The sequence below is a fragment of the Myripristis murdjan genome, chromosome 15 (genome assembly GCF_902150065.1).
Source record: "Myripristis murdjan chromosome 15, fMyrMur1.1, whole genome shotgun sequence".
Lineage (NCBI taxonomy): Eukaryota > Metazoa > Chordata > Actinopteri > Holocentriformes > Holocentridae > Myripristis > Myripristis murdjan.
The window spans coordinates 15,780,514-15,796,430 of NC_043994.1; the positions used below are offsets into that span (position 1 = coordinate 15,780,514).

Consider the following 15,917-nt stretch of genomic DNA (forward strand, 5'->3'; position numbering starts at 1 on the left):
GGAGTCTGTGTGTGCTTCAAAGAGGTTTTTCTCCCTTGAACTTATGCTTCCAAGATTCATTCAGATGAAAATGCTTGAAGGTATAGCTCTTCAAATAGCACTATTAGACCTCCAAGTGCTGTTTGAGAGACTGCGTTGAGAGACCTCCACATAGGGGGATGAAGAGATGTCAAACAATGAGTGTACAACACTCTGCAAACAGAACTATACATGGACACACATGGCAGGGGAAAGCATTCATCTACTCTGGACTATGAGAGGCGTTCAGGATAAGAGGAGAAGCTGGAGATGGTTAAGATATGATGAACTACACTGGCAAATGAAAGATGTGTTCACTCTATTTTTAACTCAGAATCTTAATAAAATATCCCCCTAGCGACCAGCTCCTCTTTTTTGTCAATGAATTCACTGAGTTGAAACAAATTTAGGCAGTAGGATGAAAAATGATGCATAGAAATGGCTGGCTCTGTTAGAAGATTAATCTTACAGGAAGTTCTCTCTCTCTCTCTCTCTCTCTCTCTCTCTCTCTCTCTCTCTCTCTCTGTGTGTGTGTGTGTGTGTGTGTGTGTGTGTGTGTGTGAGAGAGAGAGAGGCAGTGATTACTAAAATTACAGAGCACCACACATTACACACAGTATATTAAAGATGAAAGTGATGAACTAAGACACAGCACACGTAATCACTTGCAGATTAACTTCCATGTCGTTTTAAAGTTTATTTCGCGTAGGATGCGATTTGACAAACTATTTTCCTCTCCGACCATTACCACCCATTCTGTCACTCCCTTTAAAACTGTTTCTAAGAAGCCAATAATTAGTTAATTAGCCTTTCTCAAAGCCAAGTAAACTAATCTGTGCTTTGTCATGGGATGTGGGTCTGTCTAAATGCTGTGTGACACATTCCACGCCCTTTTGTTTTGGTAGCCAAACTTCATTTATTTATTTATATAGTTAAGATGAGGTAATTAGCAAGGGTTAGGGTTAGGGATTAGGGTAAAAGCTCTCACAGGAACAGAAATATATTTCTCCAACAAAAAAATGAATGATGCAATCCAAATATAGCCTGACTTTTTAAAAAATTCTGATAAAATTATTAAATTTATTAATATTTAGTATTTACTGATATTAAGGTGAAACGACCTCGTGGTGTCTGTAAACTCACAATGACGTACAATACACAGATTTAGGCTCCTATAGGAATATATTATTTTCCTTATAGATTTGTGAGAATACTTTGACTTCACTGGCTTGTCCAGTATAAAATGTGAGCATTGCTAACAATCAATAACCCATATTGTCTAATGCGTAAATCGGGTTCGGGTGCAGGACAATTGATTTTTTGCAGTAGGGTAAGTCGGGCGAGGTGAGGGGGGTGTTTTGCATGGCGCTTCTATTCGCTGAGGGGGCAAGGCATGCTGAAGATGGTAAACAAATATTTGACAGCAGCGACAAATACCTCTCTGATGGCTTTGCAGCGCGAAAGGCGGTGAGCCACATGTGCAGTCTCGGCTCTTGGCGACTTAGTGCCCAGTTTGACGGCCTGTCTGCGTCCTTGGAGAGGAAGAGCTGCTGTAATTGGTTTCTCAATGAAGGATCATCAGCTGCTCCCTGGAGGCTTGGTGGACTGTAGCGTTGCGCTGGTCCATCAATCGTCCGCTCCTCTGTTTTAAACACCGCTTTCCTCTTTTCTTCCGAGGCGCTCCGAAATAAACAAGTGGCCACTCAGCGGGAATCGCGGAGCATCACAAACCCAGCGCGCATTTGGGGGAAGGATTTTGAGCCAACCTGTGCGAGTATTGGAGTTATTGTTTGTATCACGGAGAATCGTAGCAAAGTTTAACGCAGATTTCATCATGAGTGACCTGGAGGAGGACTTTGCTAAGATCCTGCTGCTAAAGGAGGAGAGGATTCGGGACTTGGAGAGGCGTCTGGCGGACAGGGAAGACGAGATACAAGAACTGAAAAGAAAATTGCACAAATGTCAGTCCGTTTTGCCCAGCGCTCAACTTATTGGACCGAGGACCCGCAGGGCGCAAGGGATCTCTGCGGAGCCTCAAACGCACCAAGACCTGTCTAGGCAATCTTTTAGGAAATATGCCAAGTCCGACTGGTAAGATGGTTCAGCCTATAACCTATTTGGGTGATGTTTTGTTTCTTCTTTAACTTGAAATGTGGTTTAAAATGGCTAAGCCTAATGTGGATGAACCACGAGGTCTGTAATTTCAAACAAACAGAGAAACACTCCGGTGTCCCATCTGAAAACACCTTGTCCTGACTATTTTTGCGCTGCTGGGAGGACGATTTCTGGTCGTAAATGTGATCAGTGTGAGTTATTAGGCACTGCAGACTTCTTTCTTACACCAGAAATGTAATTGAAAATTGATGTGTTTAGATTCATGATTTGAGCTCTGTACACACCCACCCACCCTCCCACACACACGCACGCACGCACGCTTGCTTTTCTTGTGTCACTGTGTCTCATTTCTGTGTCCTGAGATGAAGACGCTTGCCATGAATGGGCGAGCACTTTCATTCTTGGGGGCGATGACGCAGCTCCAAGGCGAGCTTCAGAAAGAGCTCCTAATTGATCAGATCCATCACGGCATTCCCACAGGACACAGAGAGGAGGAAGTACGATGCATTATTGGCTTTTAGGAGCTGGACGCCGAGGACCCGAAGTGCATGTCTGAGGATATTTAATACTCCATTAGAAAACGCTTTGTTTTACCATATGCTTCCTTCATCACCTTTAGGTGCTCATTTTAGCCTCAGAGTATCATGCTGAAGGCCTGTAACTGATCAATTTGCACCTTCACCTATTTTCAGCCTATCATGGGCCACTTTAAATGTTGCATCAAATACACCTGATCAGAAAAAAAGTTATAGGTCTGATTGCTGTGTATTAGTCCTATATTCTTATTCTCTATGCCTGATCTTCTCATCGCCTAATCTTTCAACTCCCTTTATAACACCATAATCACATCAAGACAAATGACTTGCCACATCGACATTATACTCACAAATCACTCCGAATCTAACTGAATTAAGATGCGATAGACAATTTGGTTAATTTTGTTAAGATGTCTAGACAATTTCCAATCTTCATTTGCATTAATAAACTAAGACAGATCCTGTTTTGCTGTCACACACACTGATGCTCATATGCGTCTATTACAAGAAACACCAGGAGAGAGGCTGTCAGAATGAGGCAGATTCATGAATGATCCGGTTTCATTGAGAAACAGTCGTGGGTGTGTTTGTGTTTGTGTCCTGTTTGTCTGTTTGAGCAAGCTGGGACTGAGTGACAAGCCGCAAGAAAATAATTATCCTGTTACAGACAGGTAATTAACCATAGCCTATATCAGTTGATCTTCCTAGTGCAAATGAACAACAGTGGCCGGGCTTCTGTAAGTGCCCTGTAATGTGCAGACTGAGGTGATGGGGCACAAATACTTGTTTCAAATCCCGCTGGGGGAAGGTAATTGCAGATTCCCGTGAAACACAAAGGCACATTCTGTACAGTGTTACACTGAAATGGAAAATAAACGCACTGTAAGCACTGACACAATGACAGAAAATAATGTCAGTGCGACCAAGGCCATAGTTGGACTTTGAGCTGATTTACACCAGTAGAGACAGCTCGGTTGCATTCGAGCGTTATAGTGAAGGACTATCCTGATAGGTGATCTAACGTTGCCGGACCAGGATGTCCACCTGCGCCGTGCCCGCTCGGTCGCCGGGGGTCGGAGACGGTGTGACCCCCATTAGTGTCAGAACGTGGCACCAGTCGGCAGCCCGCCCCGCTCATCGGATTACCGCAGCATGGAGCGACGGATCCTGTTTCTATTGATCTGCATAGGAAAGGGCTGAGCTGAATGGTTAGGGAGGTGAAATTTAAAGCCAGTGTCTCCAGGACAGAGGTGCTTTGAAGGACAGTGGGACGGCCTTTTGCATGGTGAGAGGATGAGGATGGCGATGGGGATGCAGCAGGCCAGCTCAGAGGACGTAAACATGATGGAGAGAGCCAGACACCTGCATCATGAGGTTTCTTGGTGTGCAGCGTCACTCTACCGTCTGTCGCTCAAGCTTGAACCCTGCGTCCCTTACTTGGCAGAGATAGTCAAAAAAATTTTAGTTTTTAATGTTGAACAGATGCATCGCCCCTCTTCATGAGTTGGGGTGTTGAGTCACTGTCGTCTCACACTGGGAATTTTAAATTTATTCTTTATCTCTGTGATGTCTGAGCCGGCCAACCTTGAGACTGCTGCTCTGGTGCTGAATTTATTTTACTCAGATCATTCAACTGGAAATGTATATCCCACTCTTTCTCCAGGATTTCACTTTGGCACTTTCACTTCTAGTTTTATTTTAGTGAAACTAGTTGCTGGTGTTGTAACACACTTTAGACATTAGGCCTATGTATCTGATATCTAAGCCTTTGTCCACTGGTTAAATAGTGGGCACAATATCATGTCAATGACTGTACCTATAGGTCAAACAGAGGCATGATGCAACAATATTGTAAATGATTTGTTGACTTTACTCTTCATCATATTCCACCACAAGAGGGCAGCTGTGATCTTTTATCAGACCAAAGCCACCAAGCTCTAAGGTTGTTGACGTGTTTTTTTTTTTTTTTTTTATGAGATAAGATGCTGTTTGCCAAACACTTCAAGTAGTTACAATGAAACGACTCATGTCCCTAAAAAAATCCTAAATAAATAATAAATTACCCCTCTCTGTCCTTGTTGCCATCTTGTGGATTCTCATTCTCACAACCCCAATGATTGTTGTCTCCCTAACTCTTTATCCTATCAGATTGTCCTTGACAATCTCCTCCTCAGAATTTGTGCAGAGCTTATGAGGCCAACTGTTGTTCACTGAGCTCCAGATGAGTCATTTGAATAATGTGAACAGACAACAGTGGTGTTTAGAGTCAAGACACACAACATTAAGAAAAGATTGTGGCGGGGAGCTGCTGTTGAGTCGCATCCCCACTGCTGCTACATTTTTTCATGCCCATTTTAATCTTTGGCAGTCTTCATATTTTCATTCAGTCCGCTTTGGCTTGCTGGCCCGTGAATGCGTCAGCCAAATAAACATATTTGCAAAACTGGACATTGAGAAATTTGTAGCAATTCTTTGTCACTTATCATGCATGGAAACGTGTTTGTAGGCCTACTTTTTTCTCACTAGGGAGACTTTAGTGGGATGATGGATTGGGCTATGTTGGGATTTTGAAATTGGCACATAATATTTTCAACTACAATACAGTACAAACAAGTTCAACGAGGACGTCCCCACCTGCCCCACACCCTCGGGGGTAAAAAGCAGTAAATGGATGAAAAATGTAGCCTATTGTTTAATTTGCATAAGGCTTCATTAAATTTCCATCAAACTCAACTTCCATTAAGGCGTCTATGCTCATCTATTTGTAACTCATGCTCGACAGCCTCGAGGCGGGTTATTGAGGTATGATGGCATGGTTCCTTGAGCAGTGGTTTCTTCAGCGAGTCCATTATTCATATGAGCGCACGCTTCTCTGTGGCGTGGCAGGCGGGCAGACTGCATTGTACCACAGATTCCTGTAGGCGCCCTTCTCGCCATGCGCTCTCTCCGGGTCGCAGCCTGACGCACTTGGAGAGGACGGTCCTCCGCTGTCACACCGTCTCGAGAGAGAGAGGGAGTGAGGGAGGGAGAGGGAGAGAGAGAGGGAGGGAGAGAGAGAGAGAGAGGAAACTTTGTATGTCTCTAGCTGAGGTGCTTCCCGGCTTCACCTTGCCAGTCGCGGCATCCACTGAACATACCTACGTCTAGATTCCCAGGCAGCTTGTGACGGAGAGCCTCGAGGATTCCGCTTCAGGAGAAAGAGGGGCTTGCATCCTGCGAAGCTGTTAATGCCGGATAAAGTTTACTGGCAGAAAGGCAGAGGGGAGAGGTTAAAGAATCGACTGCACACCCTTCGATAAACTTATTGTGAAGTCCATCTTGGCTGCCAGCAGAGATGGGCACCTTGCGCGACCTGCAGTACGCACTCCAGGAGAAGATTGAGGAGCTGCGCCAGCGGGACGCGCTCATAGACGAGCTGGAACTGGAGCTCGACCAGAAAGACGAGCTTATCCAGAGACTGCAGAACGAGCTGGACAAATACCGCTCCGTTATCAAACCGGCAACCCAGCAGGTCCACAAACAGACTGAGCTGCACGAGCAGCAGAGGACGAAGAGGCAGGCGATTTCTGCTGAACCCACAGCCTTCGACATCCAGGATCTGAGCCATGTCACCCTACCTTTCTACCACAAAAGCCCGCAGTAGGTGCACAGAGACGGATCGCATGGTGTCCCGTTGTCATAGATTTCTGATTCTCGTGCGTAATGCTGTGTATGTATGCACGCCTGCATGTGTGCGTGCGTGCGTGCGTATGTGTATGTATTCGTGTGTTGGCGTGCATGCATGTGTGCGCGTGTGTAGCGCAGCAGGTAGGGCACCTGTAGCACATATGGTTGCGGTTGTGATCTCTGCCTACAGCTCATTACATAATATCTCTCTCTCTCTCTCTCTCTCTCTCTCTCACACACACACACACACGCGCGCGCGCACACACACACACACACACACACACACACACACACACACACACACACACACATCATGCACGTAGGGGCCTTTCCCTGAAAATGAGAGAAAAAGTGACAGTACAGTACTTGCAAAGGCAAAAACAAAGCAAAACAAAAAACAGTACTTTTTCTTTTTTTGTTTTGAAATTGATGTAGCCTAATGTATTTTCTGAAACAAGTGAACATGACACATGACATCCATTGAAAGTCAAAGACAGAGAACTGGCATTTGAGTTGGGCTACAAGTGGTGGCAGCTCTGTATAATGTACTGATGGCTGTGTTATCCAAACTGTATAAAAAAAGAAGTAGTGTTAGCATTAGCAGGCCCTCCATGTTATGTTTACTTTATGTTTTGCCTACAAGTACTCTCTCTCTCTCTCTCTCTCTCTCTCTCTCTCTCTCTCTCTCTCTCTCTCTCTCTCTCTCTCTCTCTCTCTCTCTAGTAGGGTCTTTAATTCTCAAACAAACACCTTTTCTCTTCCCAAACTTGGTATGCAATATGAGGTCACTGTCTCAAAAAGACACCGGCACTAAAACAGCTGCCCACTGTTTAACCTTCAAGACTTTGTTGTTATGAGTCAACACACTTACTCTCCTGGTGGTCAATAAAAATTCATTTTCTTGGCTTTTCCATGAGAGCTCGCAGGTAATACACAGTGAAGCTCTGTGCATTTTCTGCCACTTTAATCAAGCTTTTACATGCTGATTTGGAAAGTCTAGTCACATGTCTGTGTAATGGGCGTGTGCAACATAGATTTAATTGGGCTGATATTTTCTTTTAATTCTATTACAACACCTAATTAAAATGTTTCTGGTGTTCTGCTTGTGTACATGACAAACCAGAAGAAAAAGCTTGCAGACTGCAGACAGACCAGATGTGTCAGATATGAATGGCATTATCCTGTTGACAAGCAGGCAAACAACGCTCTAAGGATTTCATCAAAGACGATTCAACATTGAAGAAGGTTATTTATTTGAACAGGAAAAAGCCATTAGTCTTTGTTATACCTGTCACTGCTTTGTTGCACCAGCACAAAGAGCACACTCCTTCCCCCCCACCGCCCCACACTTTTCTTGTGGCTTTTTTTCTTACTCAGGTGAATAGATGTGTAGCTTTCGCCAGCTTGATGATCTAGTCGGGCTCAACACATCTGATGAGGACAACATGTAGACCCTCGAGTAGAATGACCATTGTCAATAAGATAATCATCCTCATTGCAAACCTTTTACATAGCTACTTCCATTAAGAGATTCTCAGGAGAGTGGGATTTTTAAAGGAAGCTTCTCATTACCAGGATCCTGCAAAAATCCACCGTCTCCAAAATGTCAGCTGCTGCTCAATTGGATAAGACTGGAGGATTTTCCCTGTTATGACATTTTGACATTTGGAGAGGATTCTGCATTATTGTCTTGGTCATGAGACTGTTTTATTGGAGATAATATCTTCAAGTTACAGTGGAAAAAAAGGGTGATCGGAGATTTGAAAAGACAGCAGATGTTCATAATGATAAGGGAGCGCTGCATGTTTTGCATGATTTCTTAGTAATTGCCATAGCATTGAAAAGAAGGTTAATGACCAAATAAAAAAAAAAAAGGATTCTCCCTCTTAGCAATAGGTTTTTTGAACTTAGGCTCAAAGACAGGGCTCTGTCAACCGCAGACTCTCCCCTACTTCATTCATTTTAATTTGGTTTTGCTCTCTCTCTTTGATAGAGACTGGTGTTTTGTTCTACCATATCTGTTTTATAATAGCCCTACACATTAAAAATGGTGATAAAACAGGAACTGAATAGCAGACACGAGTTGATTTTAAGGCCTTTTCAAAAGACTTGAGTGACTGCATTTGGACATTACGTCTTTTATTGATTAGACCAGTGTATATCAGAAAGTTTACTAGGAAATCAATGTCTTTTTCTTGGAAAGATAAAAATCTTTTTTTCCCCATCAAGATATAATTAATTTTTCTGTAATAATGGTTCAAGTTGGATACTGCTGTTTCTCAATGGAAAATAGAATGTGTTTTTTAAAGAAACAAGACGTTATCATTTTGTTTTGTTATTGAAGCACAGAGATAGTACTGTTTTGGATTTGGCAAAGCGTTTAGATTTTCTGTCATTTTCACCCACTTTATCTGTTTGCAAAGCTCGTGGAATGTTCCTGACATAGTCTCTCTCTCTCTCTCTCTCTCTCTCTCTCTCTCTCTCTCTCTCTCTGTCTCTCTCCTCTCTCTCTCTCTCTTAGCCTCTCCCACTTTTTTGCCACCCCTCTTCTTTTTTCCTCCTAAAAGAGCATATTTTCTCCTTTTAAGGAAGGCTGAACTTGCCGAGGCCCAAACTTCACTAGTGGATCAAGGCAAATATATCTTCTCTCACAACGGAGAGGAAGGCTGATGTTTTTATAAGCGTCTGGTTGGCGGCAGTGGACAAAACGTTGCAGAGCATTGCCATCAGAGGCTCCGCTCAGGGGGTCCTGACCACAGAACTGAAAAGGCCAGGGATCCTCAGCCTTTTCCTGGTTGTAAATTGGGCAAAAGGTTAAGGAGCCGAATTATTGGTGGAAATAGAGGTCAACCTTTGGGAAATAAGTTGTTTCTGGTGTCATGCTGCTACTTAGATTAAAATTTCTCTTAACCGGAAAAGGGACTGAATAACATTAAGTTTGTTTTCAATTAACATAATCCCAGAATGGTAGAATTAAAAAAAAATATTAAACCTAAAAAAAAAAAAGTGCCATTCAGCAGTCACGACAGATGTTCTCCATAAAACCCAGTCACAGCATTCAAAATAAAATCCAGGTTATCGTTAAGTTTCCAGAGAAGTTCAGTGCTTTCTATTCTATGTATGGTCAGTGCTAAAAAAAGCGGAGAGTGGACAGATGTAATGCACTTCTTTACACAGAGTGAAGAATTGAGATTTAAAAATTACATCAAGCTTCTTTACGTTTCTATTTCCAGCACTGGCGTGAACAGATTCTCAGAGGAGCAGGGGCAAAAATCTCTAAAAGGGCCTTTCTGGGTCGCCTGGTTGCTCAATTGGACAAGGCACAAACTGTAAATGCAACGTGCTCGGTTCAAATTCAAATCCTTTCACTCTGCTGCATGTCACCCCTCTCTGTCTCCCACCTTTTTAATATCTTGAGCTTGCTGGGTTTTCTGTATGACTCAATACTTACAATAGAATCTAATTTGCTGATGTAGACTGTGATTATTTGACTGACCACTACCGACATTTTATTATGATAGTTTTGTGTCTTAAATTTTGGATTGTGTGAAGAACTTTGCTCCATGTATTTGTGTGTGTATAGGGGTGTGTATTTTGAATATGCATATAATGGATATAATGGAAATACTGTGGTAAAACTATCCTTTAGGCTCATTGTATGCCTCTTTTAGATAATTTTAGCTTAAACCTTCTTAGATGATCAGTGCTCCTTTAGGAATTCTGACTCAGTGTCTCTAAGGAAGCCCCTGTTACACACAAACACAAACACACACACACACACACACACACACACACACACACACACACACACACGCAGCACTGCCAGTGGTTCCTAGTGTACAAGTAAAAAACTGAAAGTATGTCTTTTTTTTCTAAATAAAGTAAATTAGGGCACAAAGGCTTTCCCTTCGAATAGGAGGGGATTCCTTGTTGGATCAACCCTGATACATATTATTAGCCTCATTCATGCCGTTTTGCTCTCTGTCAAACCCAGTCACATAACACTTAACTGAGCAACACAGTCCCTGGTGGTGACACGGTTCCCAGAATGAATGACTTTTCCGAGCACACTCACTGTTCAGGATCTGCTGCGCCTCAGTCTTTCTTTCTTGTCTCTTGTCATTCTTTTGTATCTGAGGTTGATGGGTTACTGTTTGCTTTGAATGTTTCACCCTTCATAGGCTCTGGCTTGTGTGCCACTGTCATAAACAGATGGCACTGTCTGTCCATCACAAGAATTTACTAAATGGCAGTCACATTAACACTTGCCCTCTCCTCTTTTTATGGCATAGCAGCTTCACTGTGATAAAGGCATTACTGATAAAGCAGTAATGCCTGAAAATCATCTTTAAAAGGGCAATTCCCACAAATGCATGGGAGTTCCAGGGTTGTGATTCTCCCCCGGGAGGAAGTTTTTTAAAAACCTGTTTTTAAAAACTTATTTCTAGTGAGTTTTGTACAGTGGCATGTTCATGCCCTTTCAAGGGAGAAAATATAGTATACTTATGTATCATCACTGCTGCATGAAAACCCTGGAAGTCCAATTTTGTTTTTGATGTTGCAACTTCCTTTGAGGGATTACTGTGCGCTCCTCTCCGGGTGGAGACCTATAACCTCTGAGTTCATGAAAATAAAAACTGAAAATGCACAGTGGGAAATTAAAAACAATATTGTTTTTCCACTTGAAGAAAATGACACTTTGGAGATGCTGTATGTGGTTTTCACTTGACAGCAGTGATATCTGACCTCTCAGTGAGATAAATATGTGATCAATCCAAAGATTGCATGAATAAAATGAAATGAAAAATTTAACTGAACAACTCTGAACAATAAACCAGGGCCTTTCCAAAGTAGTTCCTTTGTTTAACCATTTTCATTAACAAAAGAGATACAAGATAAGCACTCAATCAGTATAGCTCATTCAAAATAGCTCGAGCTGGTATTGTGTAATTTAATTTTTCATTTTCAGGTTACACTGCTGCAGCAATGTATAACTCTTTGGGGGTCTACAGGCTCTGAAAAATTTCAAATGAAACGGCACCAGGCTGCTGAATCATGGAATACGCATGACAGTGACATTATTGATAATTTGGTGTGCTACTTCAAAAATATGGCCACTATTCAGACCAAAAGTAATCATAAAGTTAATGGTGTGAAAAGTAAACGAATCAAATAGATGCCAGCCTGTGCTGAAAATTGCATTTCCAAGCTAGCTCTAATAGTTGCCTCTCAGCATGGCTCGAAATCTCTCAGAAATTTTGTCTCATCTGAAGGAGCTTGACATTTTTTTTTCTCCGAATAGCTTGGATAAGAGAAGGAGGCAAAATGTCTTGTTCCACAGAGGGGATGGAGTGATCCATGTGGCATTAAATAATTAATTTAAGCTCCTGAAGAGAGTAAAATGTGCTGCCATCTATGCCAACATTATTTTATACAGATTTCATCCAAAAGTGCACATGAGCTTGCTGGGTTTTCTGTATGACTCAATACTTACAATAGAATCTAATTTGCTGATGTAGACTGTGATTATTTGACTGACCACTACCGACATTTTATTATGATAGTTTTGTGTCTTAAATTTTGGATTGTGTGAAGAACTTTGCTCCATGTATTTGTGTGTGTATAGGGGTGTGTATTTTGAATATGCATATAATGGATATAATGGAAATACTGTGGTAAAACTATCCTTTAGGCTCATTGTATGCCTCTTTTAGATAATTTTAGCTTAAACCTTCTTAGATGATCAGTGCTCCTTTAGGAATTCTGACTCAGTGTCTCTAAGGAAGCCCCTGTTACACACAAACACAAACACACACACACACACACACACACACACACACACACACACACGCAGCACTGCCAGTGGTTCCTAGTGTACAAGTAAAAAACTGAAAGTATGTCTTTTTTTTCTAAATAAAGTAAATTAGGGCACAAAGGCTTTCCCTTCGAATAGGAGGGGATTCCTTGTTGGATCAACCCTGATACATATTATTAGCCTCATTCATGCCGTTTTGCTCTCTGTCAAACCCAGTCACATAACACTTAACTGAGCAACACAGTCCCTGGTGGTGACACGGTTCCCAGAATGAATGACTTTTCCGAGCACACTCACTGTTCAGGATCTGCTGCGCCTCAGTCTTTCTTTCTTGTCTCTTGTCATTCTTTTGTATCTGAGGTTGATGGGTTACTGTTTGCTTTGAATGTTTCACCCTTCATAGGCTCTGGCTTGTGTGCCACTGTCATAAACAGATGGCACTGTCTGTCCATCACAAGAATTTACTAAATGGCAGTCACATTAACACTTGCCCTCTCCTCTTTTTATGGCATAGCAGCTCTTTCCTGCAGCCCACCTTATGAGCACTTACCGATTTAAACTATAATTTGTCATAACCTGCCCTTTCATTCTGATTCCCTCTGCATTATTTTTTTCAGCAGGTCGTGAAACCCCTGTGAAAACAACAAGCAAAGCCTTGATAACTGCACATCGGCTTCATAGTTAATTCCAAATTCCCTTCATTGCATATTCATTACAGGAAATACTCACCTGTGGAACATCCTTGTGACTGTGCATGACTTGGCTTAATCTGGCTTACAAAAGTGCACCGCTTAATGGAAACAGCCCACCAGCCATGGATTTTGCTGTTTATTGACTTATGCTGGCCTTTGAAGCAAATGAAAACAAAAGGTTTTACCTTGACATCTCTGAAATGAGTATATCTTTTTGCGAAAGGTTTATATTCAGGCTTTAATTGAGTTGGAAAAGTGCAGCATGCTGGACGGCTGAACAATTCAACAACCTTCAGTGGATTTAAAAAGATATTCTGATCTCAGCCAAGGGTTTTGTATGAGGCTTTTGTGTAATTGCATGACACATTTAGACTCTTTCCTTCCTCTTGTACCATCTCCTTGGCTGCTCCCGCTGCCATTTTCATCCTTTCTTATAAAGAATTGCTAATGGCACCTGAATTTGTGTTTGTGTGGGTTATTTTTGCTTTTAACAATCTCATTTTCTCCCACCTTTTCTCCAGGTCCAAGGAACTGATCAAGGAGGCAATCTTAGACAATGACTTCATGAAGAACCTTGAGCTGTCCCAAATCCAGGAGATTGTGGACTGCATGTACCCAGTGGAGTATGGCAAGGACAGCTGTATCATTAAGGAGGGCGATGTGGGCTCACTGGTCTATGTCATGGAAGGTAAAACTTGTTCATTAGTGTAGTATCTGTCCTCTGAGAACACAGTTCCCCTGAACAATATTAAAACATATTAAAACAAGAATTTCCAGGTTTAAAGAGTAGGGTATGACATATTCGTCCTCACACATATGTGTATGTAAATATATATTTATGTATGCATCCATCTATCTGTTACGATTAATTAAATTAATAAAAATCTATATTTAAATATGCACTGATGCCTGTGAATCTACAGGGAGATATTTGGAAAGCACTGACAGAGCCATCATGATGGTGATGATAAAAAAAAAAATAAAAATAATAATAATAATAATAATTATCAATAAATTTCTGAAGGGTAATAATTCAAAACTTGAGACTATGTTCCTCTGATTTATTGCTCATGACACCATGAAGAATAATCTACATCCCATTCTTTTAAACCACGATTATTGCAGCATCTTGTTTGTATTTTCATATTTCATTTGGAAGTGAGGGTTGGCCGCGCCAAGTGTGAAGATATTGAAGACAGAAAACGGAGATGACTGTCCAAGCTGGCTCTAACAGGATTCATAAAAAGGCCCTTATGCTAAACACTTTGAGACAAGTGACACCGAGGGAAAATGTCCTGCTCAGATAAAACTTTCAAAGAGTCCCTGTCCCTGCCAAGATATCAGCCTACAATGAGCCTGCTCAGGGATATAAATTAGGGAAATGACTTCAGTTAACATCTTGCAAAATATAATTGGTCATTATCAGCGGTGGTGGTTCACTGAAGGATAGAGAGGTTACTGTGGCTCGGAAAGTTCACACACTTTGGACAAATATACAGGCAGAAGTGAGTGAGTGCGGCTCTCCCCTCCAGCTGATTTACCCTTGACACTGAGCACTCCAAGTGCTCCTGTGGATTTGTTCAATGAGCAACAGTGGGAGAATGGCTGTAATGGGCAGCTGGCGAAGATTGAGCAACTGACCTCCTCCGTACACTGGAGATGTGTAGTGGCACTGAAAAGAGCCTGTGTGACCAGAGGGACAATAAAAATAGAAGAATGTTTCATGATAGAAATGCTTCAAGCCTAAATGTCATCAATATTGTTATCATAAAGGAGAGAGAGAAGGAAAAACAAAGCTAAGTGGCAAGCGTGGATAAAAAGTGGCATTTAAAGGTTAATGTTTTTGTGGGTAGATTGCCTATATTGATTGTTACTGCCATTGTTACATACAGGGCACAGATTTTTGGATTACTGGATTGGTAAAGTATTTCCTCAATACCTCATTTGATTAAATATGGTTAGAGCAGATCGGTGGGAAGATACACTTACAGAGGGAAATAATATTTATAAAACATTTGTCTGTTTTATTGTGCTACATATGAGTGAAATAATAAGACAATCCATAGCATGAAAAAGAGGAAATCCATACTTTTGAAAACGTGATTACTAATTTGATTATTTTTACATCGCTCGATAAAGAATTTTCTGCTTGTCCAACACAACAGTGGCAGCGTACAGCGGCTTCTTCAGGTCATTGGTTGTACCTGCTGGCAATTTCCTGTTTTTTATTCCTTGGATTCATTGAAACCGACAGACCAGACAAACCTGCTTTGAGAACATTTTATTCAACAACGAGTGCATGCCTGCGTGGTTGTTGGCATGCCTTACATTTGAGATAATAATACAGACATTTTCTTCAAGTAAGAGGGCATTGTTTTAGTCTGTGCCGTTTTACCCCGTAACGTAACATTTGCCATGTGTCTCCATTTGGATGTCAGGAGGAGCGTTTTGGCAGCTTTCTGCCTTCGAAATCGTTGGCTCTGAAATGCAAAAACTCTTTGCAGTGGGAATAATAACTGTGACTTTAAAGGTAATTGTGTTCGGGATGATGGCTCAATCATATTGATTAGTAATCCAGCAGTGATAATGGTCTCTTAATTTGTTTTGTCTTGGTGACTGAAATGAAATAATGTAGTGTTTCCTTTGAAGGGGAGTAAATAAAGCTGAGTGTTTGCTTTTGTTCGAAACATTTCATACTTTCTTAAATTGTATGCACATTTACTTTTACTTGTTAAGCCCTTTGCTTAAGGAGGTTCATCACAAAGTCCTTTGCGGAGGACAAAGGACACGCGCTTATAAAATAAAGAGATGCAACAGTTGTAGAATAATGTCGCTGTAATCATTTTACCTTTTGTTTCGATATAAAAAATTCTGCCAGAATCCTTTGGAGTGATTACTGAAATTAGAAGGCATTCAGTCAGCGGCTGCTGGGGCCTAAAATGAGCAATTCATTGTTGTTTGGAATGAGAAATTTGTCATCTGTTTTTTTATGTCTAAATTACAGAACTCATTTTTGTTTTTAAACTGTTTTGCATCAACAGTTTTTTTTTTATTGCTGTTTATCATCATCTCCAT

General features: G+C 41.5%; 1 protein-coding gene across 2 annotated transcripts in view; it reads left to right on the forward strand.

The window, feature by feature from the left end:
* Positions 1-1,852: 1,852 nt before the first annotated feature.
* Positions 1,853-15,917, forward strand: part of LOC115372488 (cGMP-dependent protein kinase 1) — an 85,471-nt gene continuing 71,406 nt past the window's right edge. Inside the window, exons 1-2 of one of the 2 annotated variants that reach the window (XM_030070432.1) lie at positions 1,853-2,109; positions 13,364-13,530. In XM_030070432.1, coding sequence (XP_029926292.1) covers positions 1,853-2,109; positions 13,364-13,530 — 424 coding nt within the window. Of the gene's footprint in view, positions 2,110-5,733; positions 6,309-13,363; positions 13,531-15,917 lie in introns of those variants that run through there. The other variant, XM_030070427.1, reaches the window with a different exon arrangement.